At 44.6% G+C, this 19,664-nt stretch overlaps 1 protein-coding gene across 1 annotated transcript in view; it reads right to left on the reverse strand.

Moving 5' to 3' along the window:
* Positions 1 to 19,436, reverse strand: part of HAO1 (hydroxyacid oxidase 1) — a 65,399-nt gene extending 45,963 nt beyond the window's left edge. The window contains exons 1-2 of the mRNA XM_036320928.1: positions 19,229 to 19,436; positions 7,518 to 7,669 (exon numbers count right to left, since the gene is read on the reverse strand). Coding sequence (XP_036176821.1) covers positions 7,518 to 7,669; positions 19,229 to 19,365 — 289 coding nt within the window. The 5' untranslated portion in view covers positions 19,366 to 19,436. The remainder of the gene's footprint in view (positions 1 to 7,517; positions 7,670 to 19,228) is intronic.
* Between the last annotated feature and the right edge of the window lie 228 nt (positions 19,437 to 19,664).

The raw sequence follows: 19,664 nt of genomic DNA on the forward strand, positions 1-19,664 counted from the left end.
TCATGTGGCACCTGTCCATATGACAAGTCAGAAGCCAAGGGATACATGGCTGCTGAATCCCCTTTTTTCTCTTTCTTTGTGACTTCCATGTTTAAACGGACCAAAAAGAACTAATATAAAGGGTGATCTAAAATTTATTGCAGCCACTGTGCATAAAAGCAGAGAGATTTCCATGATAATGTCCCAAAAGCCGCAGTGACTAGTAAGCATTTTATTAATGGGCTCTTTGAAGATCAGAGATGATCTGCTTATCTTGCAATGGAAAGGTAACCTCATGAGACCACCCCTTTTTTAGGCTACTAGCATTTATGTTTATTATTGCTATTTCCTTCAATATGTTAATTATTTGTAGAAATGATTTGATAATCATCCCTGAAGTTTATATGAATGATAAAACTTTAAACATCAAAATCCAGTCTTATAAGTTTCAGGTGAATGTGCCTTGATGAGTAGAAGCCTTTCTATGACTGCCTAAATGTAACAATTGTCAGTTATAAAAATGCTGACTAAGTCACCTACTGCAGCAAATCTCTGAATCATCGCACAATGCATGGCAACTGCTCTCCACTCAGGGTTTCCCAGCTGTTTTCCTTCTATCTTAAGAGTTTAAATTTTTGTTTGTTTAAGGTTCAAGGCCCTTTATTTTATGTTTCTGAATTTTGTACAAGTTCATACTTTCTAATGAGTTTCATAGTCTTTGGCTTGTTCCATGCTTTCAAAACTAAAGGGATAAATCTATGAAAACAGGATGTTTGCCGTTCATATTTCAAGACTATGGCAGAGAGCTTGCCTTCGGCTTCTTGCTGCAGTTAACGACACTTGGAAATATCAGTAACTGACCAGGATATTATCGACAGCATTGCCTATGTGATCAATAAGCTTGAGCAAAGTATTGAACCTTTGCAAGCCTCAGTTTCCACATCCACAGACTGTTGGAGAAACATCCTGGCAGTCTGGGGCTCACACATTTTCAGATGGTGGTCAGGGAGAGACGAGTTCATAAATTCACCTTGCCTGGCACACAGTCATTGCTATCATCTTTGGCCACAGCCTTTAAAGTACAGCTTTTAAAATGTGCGTAGCATTTATTAAACACCTATCTGAGTTTTCAGGAAGATCCAGAGATAAATGCCTATCCGCTTGCTCTCCTCTAGCCCAACAATGCAGCTGTGAGAACTGAAAACCAGAGGCACACAATGCTGTCTCCACGACCTGTGTTCTCTGGGCTGGCATGGGAGATAGAAGGCAGAGGACAGTGGAAATGTAAGGAAGGCCAGTTCTCTAATTTGAATGGCCTCTCCTTTTGCATTTGATAAAATTTTAAATGAGCACAAAACTATTACATACTGAAAAAAAATAGAAAGATCACCCACTGTTGGGAATTTTCTGATTTTGTTTTTGAGTTTTCTCTTTGTGGAGGTTTTTTTTTTCCTTTGTGTTAGTCTTAGCAGCAGAACTTCTTTAAAGCACTGTTCTTTTGAACTGCAACATGCAACGTAAGTGGCCTAGCTTCTCTGAGATCCTTGGGTACAAGCCCAGCCTCCTTCAGACGCCATGTGCAAACCCCTGATCTTGCTTAAGCGGCTCACTCTATCACTGAGGTAACATAATCCTAGAGAGTGAAAAGGACCTGCCACAAGAAGTGAAACTGGTTAGCGGTGAATTTCTACATAAATCAGATGTCCCAGCCGGGCAGCCCATGGGACAGTTATAGCCCACAAAAGTATTTGCTTTGGCCCACACATTGTTGCCCCAAACAGTGTTTTAGAGAGTTTTGATTTATCTGCCAACATAAAAAAAAACCCAGGAGATTGCACATAAAAGTCAAGGCTTCTCTTAAAATTTTTGAAGATTGGTAACTCCACATCCTCATTCCCTGGGGGCAACAGTTGGCTAGCACCAGGCTAGGGCTGCCCGCTTCTGATAGAACCTGCAGTCTCAGGCTTGCTGGTCTCCACCCCGGAGCTTACATTATTGTTTTCTTACCCTCGCCCCTCTTCGGATATTTACATGATCGGGTTGGCCCTTAAAGCCATTTTTTGAGGTACCTGTATAAAACTTAACAAACAAAAGTTTTTCGTGTGCAGAAGAGAAAGCTTTGGGAGACTCTGGACTCTGAGGGGCAAATAAAAAGTGCACCACTTTTTGGGAAACTTTCCCTAGCATTTATCTTATGTAATCCTCACAAGAACCCCTAAAGCAGTGGTTCTCAACCTTCTGGCCCTTTAAATATAGTTCCTCATGTTGTGACCCAACCATAAAATTATTTTCGTTGCTACTTCATAACTGTAATGTTGCTACTGTTATGAATCATAATGTAAATATCTGATATGCAGGATGGTCTTAGGCGACCCCTGTGAAAGGGTCGTTCGACCGCCAAAGGGGTCGCTACCCACAGGGTGAGAACCGCTGCAAAAGGTAAGAACTGTTATTCAACAAGGGCTGCCAGATACAGCAAATAAACACACAGGACACCCGATCATAAATGATTTGTTGTTTATCTGAAATTTACATAGTTGTTGCCATTTTGAAAATGACAAAAAGAGTAGCTTCTTCATTGTTCACTCTACACCCACACAGCGAGGTAAGAAAGTAGAGCTCTATTCTCAGGCCCAGCTTCTACTGGGCAAGGGCCCTACAGTGGTGAGAAGAACGGCCAAAAGCCCGTAAGCAGGGCTCTGTGAAGAAGTCTGAAGAGCCAGCTGGGGAGATGAGACTGTGGTACCATGGCTACTTCCAGAACTTTCTGGAAGCCCATTTTAATTATTCAGGCCGGGCCATTTTCTGGGGATTTGAATGAACTTCACCTACACTTAATGATCAGGCTGTAGGGGATCCTTTCTCCAGAGAGAGTTGCTCACTAACCCATGTCCCTTGAACTTGGCCCCAACTTCTTCTAGCGAGAGGGGCCAAGGCCTTGGAAACAGGAAAACTTAATTTGGAGCCAGATCATTAAGAGGGCGGGGGGAAAAAGAAGTCCTCTAAACAACGTCCACAGGTTCCACACTCTCTCCAAGGATCGGGCTTGCTCGAGAAGATTTCCATATTTTGAAACAATTGAGTAAATCAAATATCAGCTAAATCAATTTTCAGTTTTGAGAAAAGAAAGTAATTTCTACCAAATATGCATGCTCTTACACTCTTACTTAACTTTGCTTGAGGCTATATATAATCTCCAGTTAGCCTCTGTCTTGGTTTGCATCCTTCCAGAAGCCAACAATGAGACAAATATGTGAGCACAGAGTCTTTTTCCTGGGAATAACCCCAAGTGAGTTGATGGAGTAGGAAAACAGAGAGGGACCGGAAGATAGTAAATGAATGGGATATTAGTGAGCAGGTAACTTCTGAGGGCAACTGGGGCTCAATTCCATAGGGGAGCCCTGGGCAACAATATTAGAAAATGCGTCAGGTGCTCTAATCAAAGAAAGATGGGGTATTTCTGTAACTCCTCTTCATCATGCGCTGAGGGGTCCCTCCCACTCACCCACCCATGCTGACATTTCTCATTTTGCTGCCAGAGAAAATGGCAGGAGAAAAGTTGCAGGTTCTGATACAAACAGTAACTAACAAGGAAATAGATCCCAGGCACCAAGGGCATCTGCTCCAGGTGCACATCCCTTCCTCCCAAGGCACCTATCCATCCCACAACCCAAACATACCAACCAAGGAACACTCTTTGTTATGAGCTGATCTCTACTGGCTTCCAGGATTAAACTAAACATTAAAGAGACCATCAACGCATAGGTGGTAATTGGAATATAGAAGAAAACTGTGTGAATGTTTAAATACTCAAGGGAGGGTTCTACTACAAATCTGGAAGATAAACCGTGATATCACTGCGCAGATATCACTGATCCAGGGTCTTAGATTCTCCAGGGCACCGTGTGTAACTTTCATTGCCAATTCTTCCGAGTTCTCATGTCAGCACACCTTTGTTCTGCCTGCTCCACCTTATCCTGATGTCTATCAAGTATCTCACTCTCTAGGCAGGGGTGTGGGGGATGCTTAGCATGTACTTAAAGTTTAGGAGGCTATAACTGACAAATAAGTGGGCTTCCCCTCATGACATTTTATGGGTTTTTTTCTGGAAATTAAAGGTAGCACATGTAGTCAGGAGCCCAGACTCGAACCAAGCTGCCTGGGTCTGAGTCCATCTTTATCATTTATTAGTTGTGTGTGACCTGGGCAAGTTATTCATCTGCTGTGTAAAATGGGCTTAATAATAGTACTACCACTTTGGGCTGCTCTAAGGATTCAATGCTTTAATACTTGTACTTAGAATAGTGCCTGGAATGTGCTAATTGCTTGATAGGTGTCTGATAAAGAAATATAAAGGAATCCTACAATAGATATTTAATAATGCCTCATGATTAGTGCCAAGAGGAAATAGTGTTGGACAAAATAGTCCTACCTACACTATCAAATTATAGTTCCAAAGTAAGTTTTTTTCTCATTTTTCTTTCCACACTACCAAAAATAAGAAGCATGAATCTTGAACCCATCAGAAATGAGGTGGAGGGTAAGTCTTGTCATGGACTAGCTATGAAAACCTGCTTTCTCTGGGACTCTAGCTGTTCGCTCACACCTTGGGGACAGTGACCCTGTCAAGTATCAAATAAAGTAACCCATCTATAAAACTCTAATATGCAAATAGACCAAACGGCGGAACAACCGAACAACTGGTCGCTATGGCGTGCACTGACCACCAAGGGGCGCATGCAGAACATGGCAGGCGTTAGCAGCAGGCAGCAAAGTGTGAAACATGGCGGGTGTCGGCCATCGGGGGATGGTGGAGCAGGTGAGCGGGGGCGCCAGACCAAGGCGGGGCACTGGTCACTGTCATCGGGGCAAGCCTCTGGTGGTTACTAAAAATTCTTGCTCCCGCACACTGTAGTCCTACCCAGCGCTCACGCCTACTGCAGGTGCCAGCCCCTCTCACACCCACTACCAGCACCAGAGCCACTACTCACACCCGCTGTAGGCGACTGGCGCTGGCCTTGATCGCTCAGCGCCATCAGCGGATACAAGCAGCAGCTGCCAGCCCCTATTCCTCCTTGGGCTTCTCCACCTCCACCTGCTCCTGAGGGGTGATCGGGGCTGGAAGCTGTTGCTCACACCACTGCCGGTGCTGGCCCCAATTGCTCTGTGCCATCAGTGTGTGTGAGCAGGGCTGGCTCTATCAGCTCATGGGAGCGGCGGTGAGAGTGGGGCTGCCAGCAGACAAGGGACCAGGGGCCACAGAGGGAGGGGTCAGGAGGGGGCGCAGAGGATGGACTGAGACCTGCCCCTGTGCCCACCGCAGCCTCACAGCCCACAGTTCCTTTCAAGATGCACATATTCATGCACTGGGACCCCAGTAGATAAATAACTTGCAGGCTCTTAGGTGTTTTACGAAGTGAGCTCTGTTTACTGCTTTCTTTTACTTCTCTTGCTTCTTTTCTATTTTTCTCATGATCCCTTCTCCATTTTTCTTTCATTTTTATCATTCCCCTCTTACAAAATAATCCAAAGGAAATTTTTTAGACCAAAACTAAGAGGACTATAAAGTCAGGAGTAATCTTATCAGCCATAGGTAAACTCTTGTAAAGAGTAGTCAACCTTCTTAGTCTTTAAATATAAATGTATTTTAGGCCCTTACTATTGTTTATAGCTGCATTTTAAAATTTCTTATAGTGTCACATTTTTTATTCCACTACACTCTATAATATGACTTAAAAAAATTATCCTATTTTTAATACACCCTCTTTTTTGCAACCTATTTCCAATTATGGGACATTTGGGTGTTTTTCTCCAAATTCCCTCCTATTAAAAATAATAGGGGCATGAACATCCTTGGAGAAATGTCTTTCCTCAAAATCATTACTATTTCCTTGGAATTCTTAGAAGAGAATTGACAATATCACATATAATTTATATTTCTTAAATTCTGATATACTGTGCCAAATTATTTTCTAGAATGATGATTTCACTTTAACCTCTTTTCAACAGTATTTGAAAATGCATATTTTCCTTCTAATCTCATCAAAAATTATAATCTTAAAATAATTTGATATTCAGAAAATAAGATAGGTGGTTATAATTTACATTTATTTATTTGTGAAATTAAAAATTTTTCATGTTTATTGGCCATTTTTATGTCTCTGTTTGTGAATTTCCTATTTATTTTTTTCTATTTATATCATTTCACCTATTTTGTGCTAGATATTATTTTACTTTTTCAAATATAAGGGCCCTTTACACAGAAAGGACATTAACTCTTTGCAGTGTCAGATATCTTTTTTTAAGTTTGCCATTTGTTTTCATTTCTATAGAAATTTTAGAGCATGGGAGTTTTTTTATGTGGCTTTATTTGCTTTGATTTTAATGATTGGTGTCTATGGCATGCTTGGGAAGGCCTCTGCTATCCCAACTTTAAATAGACAGATATCCACTTAGTATTTACCATTCCCACCCTCCTCCCTTTTTTTCTTCTCCCTGCCCATATTTCAGAATTGCCATAGACAAATGGCTGGGCCCCAAAGCCACTTATCTGCGTGTGGTCCTAGCTCCAGGCTCAGACCTAAGTGTGTCCAGTACAACCTCACTGTGTCATGCTGATATCCCTGGCAGAATTCTGTGGAAGACATTCCAAGGAGGGAAATGAATCCACAAGATCTTTGATTCTTAGAACTAAAATGCTTTAAAATAGCATTTTGTTCCTACTCTTCAGATCTGAATTACCTGCCCTGCTTAACATAAAAAAAAAGTCAGATAGAATTCATTACCAACTTTATATGAGTTTCTGAAGCACAATGTGGGGAGATTAATCGTTGTGCATACCTTCTCAAATGTTCATAGTTGTTGTAAAACTGGGAAGTTAATAAATTAACCCTAATAAGAAATGTCTTTACATCATACTTGAATCTCTCATTACTCCCTCCTCCTAAGGCAGTTGGAAATATTCTATTGGGAATATAACCCATTGACAAAAAAACAACCATGGTCCAGAATCATAGCAGAAAACAACCAATCAGGTCACTGCATTTGCTCTTTCATTGTGAGAATCTCATGGGTTTGGGAAAAGCAGTAAGGGCTTTGAAAAAAAGGTAGCCAGGAAGTTGAATCTCATCTCTGCCACTACCTAACTGTATGACCCAGGGTGAGTCGATTTCTCAGACCTCCATTTTCTGGTATGTTGATACTAATACTCATAATACTAGTAACTAAGAGAAATTGAGCCACTACCCCATGCCAGGCATTTTAATCACTTTACATGTGTAACCCAGGGAGGCAGGTACTATTTTCATCCCCATGTTACAACTGATAAAACCAAAGCACAAAGAACATGTTGCCCAGAGTCATACAGTTAGCCAGTAGAGGAGCACGATGTGCAAGGTCAGGCATTTGATGGCAGAGTGGATGAGCTCAATGTTAGTGACTGTAAAAGTATTCAAGGAAGTGTTTGCCCGGTGCATACAGAGACGAGAGTCACTAAAGGTTAGTCTTCTTCTGGCCCTTCAGTGGGACCTTCTTCCTACCTTGCACAGTTGCAAGCTCCCCATCCACATGAGCCATGCACTGCATGGCCGTAGCCCCCACACATATTGGCATGCTGACCCATTGTCCTAAAACAGAAGTCGACAGGTCTATCTCAGCAACATTCCGGAGCATCCGTGGATACAGCTTCCATCTAGAATTAAGAGAAAAAAAGTTTTAGAATTTCAAAAGCATAACTAGAGCTTTGACATTACATGTTAGTTAAAAAGAACATTTTCTTCTATTGAAGCAAATTACAGAGCTAAAGGAAAAGGGACAATTGAAATGCCTGCTAAGATGGAAAGTTAGCCATAAAATAATAACAAATTCCTCAAGCCATTGTTCCTAGTGAGGTACATTTCACACATGGTAGAATTTGCCCATCTGAGTGTAAAGTTTTGTGAGCTTTGACAAATACATAGTCATGTAACTGCAAAAACAAGATTTACAACAGTTTACCATTCTGAAAAATGTCCCCATTTCCTTTTGTAGCGAAATCCTCCCCTTACCTATCCCTTAATAACCATATTTTTTTTGTCCCTATAGTTTTACTTTGCAAGAATCTACACTAATAAAAGAGAAACATGCAAATTGGTGTCACTCCGCTACACCCACCAGCCAATCAGAGTGACTATGCAAATTAACCCAACAAAGATGGCAGTTAATTTACATACACAGGCGCAGAGCGAAGACTGAAGGCTCCGGCCAGAGTGAAGACTGAAGACTGAAGACTGAAGAGGCTTGGCTTCTCTGCTGCAGCCACAGCGGAGAAGCCAAGCCTCACTGTGGCTGGACCAAAGGCCTGGGTCCTAAGTGCCAGAGGAAAACCAGTGCCAACAGCCAGGGGAAGGAAGACCTATTGTGTGAATATTCGTGCAACAGGCTTCTAGTCTAATCTAATAAAAGAGAAACATGCAAATTGACTGTACCTCTGCTATGCCCCAAGCCACGCCCACCAGCCAATCAGAGCAACTATATGCAAATTAGCCCAACCAAGATGGCAGCCGGCAGCCACGGAGCTGGAGCAAGCAGGAGGCTTCGTTGCCCCAGCGATGAAGGAAGCCAAGCTTCCTGCCTGCCCTGGCTGGCTGTGGCCTCCACTCAAGGCAACAAAGTTTCAATTATAGAAGATAAATAAATCCCAGATACCTGTTTCCAGCCAGCCTCCACTAGGAGCTTGGGTGTCTGGGGGCCGTCGCCAGCCTGCAAACAGCCATCAGCCCCTCACCCAGGATGGCCACACCCTCATGGGGTGAGGGTCCCTGCTAGGGAGGTTGGCCAGCCTGCAAACAGCCGTCAGCCCCACACCCAGGCTGGCCAGGCAGCCCAGTAGGACCCCCCTCAATGAAGGGGGTGTGGCCAGACTAAAAACAGACCTCAGCCCCTCACCCACGCTAGCCAGCCACTCCAGCGGGGACCCCCACCTGAAGGGGATGTGGCTAGTCTGAAAATGGCCCTCAGCCCCTCACCCAGGCTGGCCAGGCACCCCAGCAGGACCCCCACCCTGATCCGGGACACCTTTCAGGGCAAACCAGCCAGCCCCCACCCATTCACCAGGCCTCTATCCTATCTAATAAAAGAGAAACATGGTAATTGGCGTACAACCACTACCCTTCCCATTGGCTAATCAGCGAGATATGCAAATTAACTGCCAGCCAAGATGGCGGCTGGCAGCCAGGCAGCTTGAAACTAACATGAGGCTTGCTTGCTTCAGTGACGGAGGACTGCAACGTTCCCCGCCTGCCTTGCCGGACTCTGAGCTTGCAGTTTAAGAAACATTGTAATGAATATAGAAGCTAAACAAAACCCCAGAAACCTGCTTTCAGCGAGCCCGGGATCTCATAGCTGGAGTTGATACAGAGTTTTGATTATAGAACCTAAACAAACCAGATACCTTCTTTCAGCAGCAGAGGCCTCAGAGCTGGAGCCAAGCCTCAGAGCTAAAGCTGGCCCATAATAAAAAGAAAAAGAAAAAAAAGGAGCAGTTGGGAGCTTCAGTCCCAGCCTGAAAACAGCCCTCAGCCCCTCACCCAGACTGGCCAGGCACCCCAGTGGGGACCCCCACCCTGATCCAGGACACCCTTCAGGGCAAACCAGCCAGCCCCACCCATGCACCAGGCCTCTATTCTATATAGTAAAAGGGTAATATGCCTCCCAGCACCGGGATCAGCGTGACAGGGGGCAGCGCCCAAACCCCTGATCGCCCTGCGGCTCTGTGTGTGAGAGGGGGCAGGGCCACAACCTCCCTATCCACCCTGCTCTGTTCATGACAGGGGAAGGCGCCCCAACCCCCCAACCCCATGGGCCCTGCTCTGTGTGTGACGGGGTAGAGCCATAACCTCCTCATCGGCCCTTCCCTGAGTGTGACAGTGGTGGCGCCCCAACCCCCTGATCGGCCCTGCTCTGTGGGTGATACAGGGCGGTGCCCCAACCCCCTGATCCGCCCTGCTCTGTGCGTGACAGGGGGGAGCTCCCCAACCCCCTGATGGGCCCTGCTCTGTGTGTGACAGGGGGCAGCGCCCCAACCCCCTGATCAGCCCTGCTCTGTGCATGATAGGGGGTGGCGCCGCAACCTCCCCATCGACCCTGCCTTGAGTGTGACAGGGGGCGGTGCCCCAACCCCCCAATCGGCCCTACCCTGAGCGTGACTGAGGGTGGCATCGCAACCTCCCAATCCACCCTGCTCGTGCATGACAGGGGACGGCACCCCAACTCCCCAATCGGCCCTGCTCTGAGCCCGATCAGGGGCTGCACCTAGGGATTGGGCCTGCCTTCTGCCACCTGGGAGCAGGCCTAAGCCAGCAGGGCGTTATCTCCAGAGGGGTCCCAGAATGTGAGAGGGCACAGGCTGGGCTGAGGGCCCCCCCCCACCCCCCCGAGTGCACAAATTTTTGTGCACCGGGCCTCTAGTCCTATATAATAAAAGGGTGATATGCAAATTGACCCAAACAGCAGAACGACTGGGAATGACTGGTCACTATGACACACATTGACCACCAGGGGGGCAGATGCTCAATGCAGGAGCCTCCGCCTGGTGGTCAGTGCGCTCCCACAGGGGGAGCTCTGCTCAGCCACAAGCCAGGCTGATGGCTGCCAGTACAGCGGTGGTGGTGGGAACCTCTCCTGCCCTGTCAGCAGCACTAAGGATGTCCGACTGCAGCTTAGGCCTGCTCCCCACTGACAAGTGGACATCCCCCGAGGACAGCCAGGCTGCCAGAGGGATGTCTGACTGCCAGCTTATGCCAAATCCCCCAGGGAGCGGGCCTAAGCCAGCAGGTGGTCATCCCCCGAGGGGTCCCAGACTGCGGGAGGGCACAGGCCGGGCTGAGGGACCCACCCCCCGAGTGCACAAATTTTTGTGCACCAGGCCTCTAGTAGTATATAAATAGAATCATACAGCATGTAGGCTGTGAGTCTGGCTTCTGTGACTTAGCATAATGCATTTGAGATTCAGCCATGTTGCTATAGGCATCAGTAGATTGTTCCTTTTGGTTGGTGAATAATATACTGTGGTAAGAAGGTTGCACAGTTTATCCATTCTCTTGATAAAAGACATTTAGGATGTTTCAAATTTGGTGCAATTATAAATAAAGTCACAATGAACATTCACTTAAATTTTTTGGGTGAACATAGCTTTCATTTCACTTCCTCCAAGTCATCTGAAGATGGTACAGGAAGGCATGGAAGTCAGATTATAGTTTAAGAAGATGTGCTGTGCCTACTCTCTCATACACAATGTGTGGAGGTTTTTCCAAAATCTTTTTTTTTTTTTTAACATATGTGTTTATTGATATCAGAGAGAGCTAGGGAGAGGGAGAAAGAGATAGAAACATCAATGATGACAGAGAATCATTGATTGGCTGCCTCCTGCATACCCCCTACTGGGGATTAAGCTGGCAACCCAGGCACATGCCCTGACCAGGAATTGTTGAGGTCGAGGCTCAGCCACTGAGCCACATCAGCCAGGCTTTTTTCAAAATCTTTAAACTGAATTCTGTATCCATTGAAGTATGCTGATGAGGGAAAATTGGAAAAATTTTTTCAGTTTAAAATTGAGTATTTTCTTCAAAAATGTCATGTAGTAGAGACTGTAGTTTTTGACTTAAAGAAATTTTGACTGTCGAACATTATGTTAAATGCCTTTTTCTGTGATTGTTTTGTGTTGCAATAAAAATACTAACAACCAAGAGCCAAAACTTCACTAGTGAAATTTACAGGCAGGTACTTGTCTTTCCTCTTGGCAAAATTTATATCTCGCATTTGTTCAAGATTAATTTATTCCTCATTAGTAACTGATTTCAAAGGAAGAAAACACAGCCCTATACTAATGAGCTCTAAGACAATAGTGTGAATGCACAGGCATCCACACCTACCAGCGCTTACCTTTCATTACCTAGATCTACCTCTGCTCCCAGGGAGATCAAGGTTTTTAGTCAATAGAGTGAAGTGTGATTTAGTAATGGGGTAACCAAAATAAATCGAACCTCCATGGACTTAAGTGAAGCCTACTTCCTATAGCGGAAGGAGAAATTCCGCCTTCATGTTGCTTTGAAAAATAGCTAACGGTCTGTAATCCAACCCTCCAACCCCCCCTCACCTAATGAAGCAAAACATCCAGCCCCTGCAAAGCATAATAAAGAAGTTTTACTGTGCGATTTCTCTGCAATCCCTTTGAACATCGTTATTTTCCGTCACAACCACATGCGCGGCTGCTGGAAGCCTTTTCTTCTCCACTGACCCTCTCAGCACGATTCTTTGATCTCGGTTTTGAAGGGGTGGGGGGAGACAGAAGCCTTGAAGAGAGTTTTTATTACCCATCATCTCTATGTGTATTATTAGAAGGAGAGGAAAGGATTTTAATAGCAGCCACTGCAGTGCAGGCCTTGGGAGGCATTAATATTTACTTAGAGCTAAGGGAACAATGGGAGCTTTTATGAAGTGCACACATAGAGCTACGGGGCATCAGGTGTGTGTGTGTGCATGCCTGTGAGTGAGTGAGTGTGTGTGTGTGTGTGTGTGTGTCTGCCTGTCCATAGGCAGAGGGGCATTTTCAACTGTCCAATTCTCCCTTGTAAGGCAAAGTTCAATTCTATCTCAGGCAGCAGCTTTACCCTTGTCCACATGGTGGCGCAGTCACTTTAATAACTGTGTGTTCCCGCTTCCCTCCACTTTATTTTTCTTTCCTGAGGATGACATTAGAGAGACTTGTCAACCAAGGCACCAAATGCAATTCTTAGACCAAATGAGATTAAAAGGCAATGGAGTGGGAAAACGTATGCTCTCAAAGAAGTCCTCCACATTTTGATATTTCCCAAAGAGCAATTTCAATTAACTTTGTCAGTTTCAGTAACTTTGCAAGCCACCAACCCCCACCCTCAACTGAAGTGATTCCCCACCCCAACCCCCAAATCTTACATAAAATAGGAGTTGACTTTAACCTTGGACTGTGCTCTTCTGAGACCTTCACTTTGGAAAAAGGATATGAATATTGACAAAACAATTGAACAAACTGAATAATAAACCTTTTTTATTAAGGATGAAAAAAAGATGCCTGAGTAAACGAAGTAAGGTAAAGGTGAGGGATCCTTTAACAGGGCTTTTCATCCACACTTCACATCCAACAAGGGCCTCAAATTTATCAAAAAATCAGCTGACATACACACAACCCAAAGGGGTGACTCTATTGAAGGAAGACAGCTGTGTGCTGTTACTGAATCCCACCAACTGAATGGAGTGAATTAATCGTTTATAAATCCTGTAAGATGATCCTATTGCATTCTAATTTCTACTGTAAGCATTTAAAACATACTATTCTATATAGTAAAAGCCTAATATGCAAATTGACCCTAACTGTGGAATGACCGGGAATGACTGATCACTATAATGCTCACTGACCATCAGGGGGCAGACGCTCAATGCAAGAGCTGCCCCCTGGTGGTCAGTGTGCTCCCACAGGGGAGCTCTGCTCAGCCACAAGCTGGGTTGACGGCTACGAGCGCAGTGGCAGTGGCAGGAGCCTCTCCTGCCTCCTCAGAACCACTAAGGATGTCTGACTGTGGGCTCCTAGGCTGCCAGAGGGATGTCTGCTCCTTGGGTAGCAGGCCTAAGACAGCAGGTGGACACCCCCTGAGGGGTCCCGGACTGCGAGAGGGCGCAGGCCGGGCTGAGGGACCCCCCAAGTCATGAATTTTCATGCAGTGGGCCTCTCGTCCTATCTAATAATAGGCAAACATGGTAATTGACCATACCTTCACTACACCTCCCATTGGCTGATCAGCATGATATGCAAATTAACTGCCAACTAAGATGGCGGCTAATTTGCATACTGCAGGCAGGGGGAGACAGCGTGAACCGCCAGCGCACTGCCATCCAGGGCAGGCCAGCCACCTGGGACCCAATCGGCAGGTCCCAGGGCAGCAAGGCACACCCGCCCCAGAAGCCCCAGAAGCTGCCTGATATGGCAGTAACTCTATAAGGAAGCACTCTGAAAGTCAGTGGCATAAATGTACCAATTAAAATACAGATTATGAGGATGAATCAAAAACAAAACCCACTTTAAATATAAAGACACATATAGATTAAAAGTAAATGAATTAAGCTGCAGCCTGTTTTGCTCAGTGGATAGAGCATTATCCCGTGGACTGAAGGGTACCAGGTTCGATTCTAGTCAAGGGCATGTACCTCAGTTGCTGGCTTGATTCCCAGACCCTATCAGAGTATGTGCAGGGGGCAACCAATCAATGTGTCTCTCCCTTTCCCTTCACTCTCTCTAAAATTCAATGGAAAAATATCCTTGAGTGAAGATTAACAAAAACAAAGTAAATGGATTAAGTAACATTAAAGAGATTATAAGAAAAATATATCCCAAATTTTGTTAGTTGTATAATGGTAATGTTTAAATTATTAACACCTAAGAAATTGGGTGAAGGGTACATATAATATGCTGTAGTATTTTATAGTTTTTTTATATGTATGAGATTATTTCAAATTAAAATATTAAAAAATTAAAAATAAAATATTAATTGAAATGTGTATGCATTACATGAAAAATCTCCTAATTGCTTCTAGCATAATTTATTAAATTGTGCTAAAATTTACAAGGGTTCAATTAAAAAATATCTTAATTCTAAATGATATAATAGAAAATATATAAGAGCACAGTTATAAGCACTTATCTGAAAATAAAAATTTAAAGAAGTGAATTTAAAGAAGGGATTAGCCAAAGAAAATATATGCACAACCCATGGACACAGACAACAGTATGGTGATGGCCAGAGAGAAGTGGGGGGCAAGAGCTGGATAGAGGGGGCAAAAGGGGGGAAATAGGGACATCCTATATAATAATAATAAAAGGCTAATATGCACACTGACTGAACAGCAGAATGACCAGTTGCTATGATGTGAACTGGCCACCAGGGGGCAGACGCTCAACACAGGAGCACTGCTCAGCCAGAAGCCGGGCTCACGGCTGCGAGCACAGCGATGGTGGCAGAAGCCTCTTCTGCCTCCATGGCAGCACTAAGGATGTCTGACTGATGGCTTAAGCCGGCAGTCAGACATCTCCTGAGGGCTCCCGGACTATGAGAGGATTCAGGCCGGGCTGAGCGACCCCCCTCAGGGGTCCCTCTAGTATATATTGAGGGGCCTCTGGTCTTATCTAATAAAGAGGGAATATGCTAATTGACCTTCATGCCATTGAAAAGATGGTGGCGCCCACAGCCAATAAGGAGGGAATATGCTACTTGACTGCCCCGCCCTCAAGATGGCAGCGCCCACAGCCACAAGATGGCGGCACCCAGTCCCCTTAGCTCCACCAGGGCAGCAGGCATGTGGCAAGGCTGGGCCTGCCCCCAGGTGGCCCAGCTGCTCTGCATGCCTGCCTCTGGAGTCCCCCAGTCCTCTCAGCCCCCCAGCCGCCCAGAGCCAACCCAAGGTGCAGGAAAGCCTCAGATGTTGGCTGCCCAGCCACCCAGGGTCAGCCCGAAGCACAGGCAAGCCTCGGATGGTAGCTGCCTAGCTGCCCAGGGCTGTCTTGAGGCTCAGGTAACCAGGGCCGGCTGAGGTTTGTGCTGCTGGCAGTGGCAGCAGCAGAGGTGTGATGGGGCGTCACCTTCCCTCGATCGCCAGGTCGCCTCCCACCCCTGAGGGCTCCTGGACTGTGAGGGGCAGGCCGGGCTGAGGGACCCCCCTTCCAGTGCATGAATTTTCAAATTATCACAATTTTTATAATCTTATTGTTTACCATTCATTCTTTTTAATAGTTTCTGAAGTTCCTGAACCTCCTGCAATTGGTGCATGGTGTGTGTGTGTGTGTGTGTGTGTGTGTGTGTGTGTGTATGCATGTGCTTGTCAACACTTATCTGGATAAAAGAACCACAGCTTTGGGGTAGAGGGGGGAAGTAGAAGGGAGGGGGGAGGAGGAAGGGGGGAGGGGGAGAAAATAGAGTTGGGATATGAAATCTCTTGCCACGTGAATCCTCAAAAACAAGAGACAATTAGCTGCTTTTCATCATGCAAGAGCAAAAAGCAACATACCCAGTTTTACAAGCTAGCTAAATGATTCTGTGACATTTATGCCTTATGAAAAAATACTGAAAATGCCACCGGTAAGTTTATGTTGCTGCTCAAGTATTAAAGAGAGAATGATACCACTTTTACCACCTATTATTTTAAAGTGTCAATAAGTGATGCAAAAATAATGAGAATAGTTTACTTTTCTAACATCATGAAACTTCTAAATGCCCAAACTGTAGAATTATTTTCCACCCGTGTTAATTTCACAAGAAGACAAAAAATATGTGCAGATCATGGTTAAGAAGGATACCCTGAGTTAGTGTGTAAAAGAATCAAATTGCTGTCCTTTTTAACATTCACTCCAATGGAGTCAGACCATGTAGGATGTAACAAGCTGACATCTACTCTGTTCTTGTCATGTTTGCAATAGAAAACGCTGTTTTGAGTGGTTCTATCTATTTGACTTTACTTGTCCTTTTGTTGGGGGTAGAGAGGCACAATAATATTAGAGTCACAAGTCTTACCCAGAAATTTCTCCAAGCAACTGCTGGGTCACATAAGTGGCACATGTCCCCGGAACTCCAAAATGTGGTTGTCAGAGCTAAGTTCAGAGAGATAAAAGCTGTCGCTGAGAATGACCCCTTATTGTACTTGTGGGAGAGGGAGGTGTATAAATGCCTTTAAAATACCCTGCTATTGTGTCACACAGGCTATGTGAGGTCTGGTTGTTTTGTAGTCTTCATTTAAATGAGAATGAGAGATTTCAAATTCCATCCCATGAACCCATCCCATGAACCCAAAGCCACCACAACCCTGGCAGAAAATCTATTCTTAATTTCACGTGATCAGCTCGATACAGCGTGAGGGATGAAGGGTCAGCCATTCAGTTACACAGCAAAAGAGGAACTGAGATGTTAGATAGGCAATGGTCTCTAACGTTCGTTGCCATAAAAACTCCTCAAGTGGTTGATAATAAAACAGCATGTGCCACCCTCCACAGAAAGTGGAAAACATCTCCATGTTTTCCCTTTTAAAGCTGAACAGAAGAGAACGGTCCAGGTTTGTGGGAAAGGTAGCAGAGCAAACTCATTCCCAGTATCTGTGTCCTGTCCCTAAACCACTCAGCACACACACAGGCTGGGAAGACTCACGGGAACAGAGCACCACGTGGCTCACACAAGCTGTGAGGTCCAGTTCACAGGTTGGAAGCACCACACACAGCCTTCTATGGTTTGCACAGTTTCTGGAACTCCTAGGGTTGCAGAGGTGGTCCATCTGCTTTGCTGCACACATCTTGGCTCCCTCTCAGAGGCCTCCATGAGACCAACTGTTTTGGGTCCATTTTGACCAGTGCAACCCACTAGCATTATGGAAGCCAGGCCTATGTGTGTCCATTGGAATGTAAGCTCCCCTGGACAGGAACTTTCTCTGTCTGGCTCATCGCTCTGTCCCCAGCATGTAAAACACTCTAGCCCAGGGGTGGGCAAACTTTTTGACTCGAGGTCCACAATGGGTTCTTAAACTGGACCGGAGGGCCGGAACAAAAGCATGGATGGAGGGTTTGTGTGAACTAATATAAATTCAAAGTAAACATCATTACATAAAAGGGTACGGTCTTTTTTTTTTTTTAGTTTTATTCATTTCAAACGGGCAGGATCCAGCCCGCGGGCCGTAGTTTGCCCACGGCTGGAGCCCATCGAGGTCCCTAATAAGTGTTGGTAGTTTAATTAACTAGCATGGGTTGAAGGGAAATAAAGGGAGAGGAAGGATGTACATAAATGGAATACGTGGTCAACTGAGCATTGTGCCTTAAGAAATGCTAATAGGCACCACCTCCATAAGCCTAACAAAGGCCTGACATTTCCTTGGTTAAAGTGACCTATTTGGGTTAAGGTGTTGTCTTCAGGAGACTACCAATAGGCAAACCACATTACCTGGTGAACAGAGTTGGCATGGGCCCAGGAAGGGCCATCTTCCAAGAGCAGAAAACTGAAAGGGCCAAAGTATTAATGACTGAAAAAGATGCAGAATTGTAAGCCCCTCCTCTACTCTTAGCCAACTTTTCCCTTCCCTCAGCTCTTCCAGCATTTTCTTTTTCATCTCATTTGGTTTCCAGAGAAGATCTGAGACAAAATCAAGGCTGCCAGAGGTTTGGGGGAGGCTCCAATGTTCACCCCATTCTCAGGCCCCTGCATTGATTTGCAGGTGAATCTGTGCTGCTTGCTAGGGAACACCTTGGTTAGAATGGTGTCATTTCTCCTAATGTATACACAGAAAAGTGATTCTGAGTGATTTTGCTCTAGACTAAAGAAAAAAAAATCAAGAAGAAAGGCAGGTTCTTTCCCCTGGGTATTTTCTGCCTTTTTCTATTTAATTTCTCACCATCAATAAGCACCCACGACACTCACTGGCTTTACGAAAGGCTATCATATAAAATGGATGAGCCTGAAAGAGTGTAGTGTATTCAGGGCTCTTCTCCCCTACTCGAGCACATAAACCACATTTGTAACTGCTGAGAGATAAACACTCCTTTAAAGTTATTTTCCCTTCTGTTTTTATTACAAGCAGAAAACAAACCATGACACTCACCATCCTGTGCTTTGAAATATGAAAGTGAAGGGAAAACTGACTTGGGAAGAGAGAGATGAGGTTCTTTGGAGCAGAGATGAAACAGCAGAGTTGAAAGATTAATGCTCTATAGACAAATTGAAATCTAAAGTGAAAGTTTAGAATAGACAACAGTCATCAAAATGAATGATAAGGGGCAAGCCAGCAGGATGGGAACATTTGAGGCAACAATCTGTTCTGGCTCAACCAGAGAAGATGATTATCTCGCATTTAATGTCTTTCCAACACCGTGAGCAGGCTCTCACTGTCCTACTCAGAGAAAAAAGGCAATGGGGCGATCACAATTTAGCACTATTTTTTACACATAAATTAGTTATCCACATAATTCCAAGTGGGGAAACTTAAAGTTGGCTTTTTCAGTCAATTGTTCAATATCCCCAGGCTTAGAGTAGTTTAAAATAATTTAAAAGCCCAAGGTTTTTCCCAATCCCAAGAGTTTCCCCTTCTCTATTAAGCATATAGTTAGACAAATAATTCCACATCATCGACACTGAAACTAGGAGAACTTATTTTAGTAGAATGTCTTTGTGTAATTTTAAAACATGATTTAAAAATAAACATGTTTTCTTACCTAGAAAATGCCGCCATATTATCAGCCAGGGTTTCCTGGTCGTTTGCTCCAGACCTGTAATAGTCATATATAGACTTCTGAAGAATTGACTTAGCATGTTGTTCATAATCGCTGATACAAACTAGCCGGCTGAACATTTTCACAGGTTATTGCAAGCCCAGGTTGGTTTTATTTATTTCTTTTCTGTGTTGCCTTCTACATCTTGACGATTCTGTTATTTGTCAATTATTAATAGACTTTTTCCAAAGTTCAGATTTAGTTCTCTGGTGTTACAATAAGTGAGCAAACATATGCTTAGACTTTGAAATCCCATTTGAAACTATCAGCCAAAGAAGAGCAACGCCTGTCCTAAGCCACAAGCATTGAGGCTGGAGAGGCAGCCATTTCTGTCACACTAAAAAGGCAGAGGAATGCGTTAAAAATCAACAAGGTAGAG

This window comes from Myotis myotis, unplaced genomic scaffold (genome assembly GCF_014108235.1).
Source record: "Myotis myotis isolate mMyoMyo1 unplaced genomic scaffold, mMyoMyo1.p scaffold_m19_p_9, whole genome shotgun sequence".
NCBI lineage: Eukaryota > Metazoa > Chordata > Mammalia > Chiroptera > Vespertilionidae > Myotis > Myotis myotis.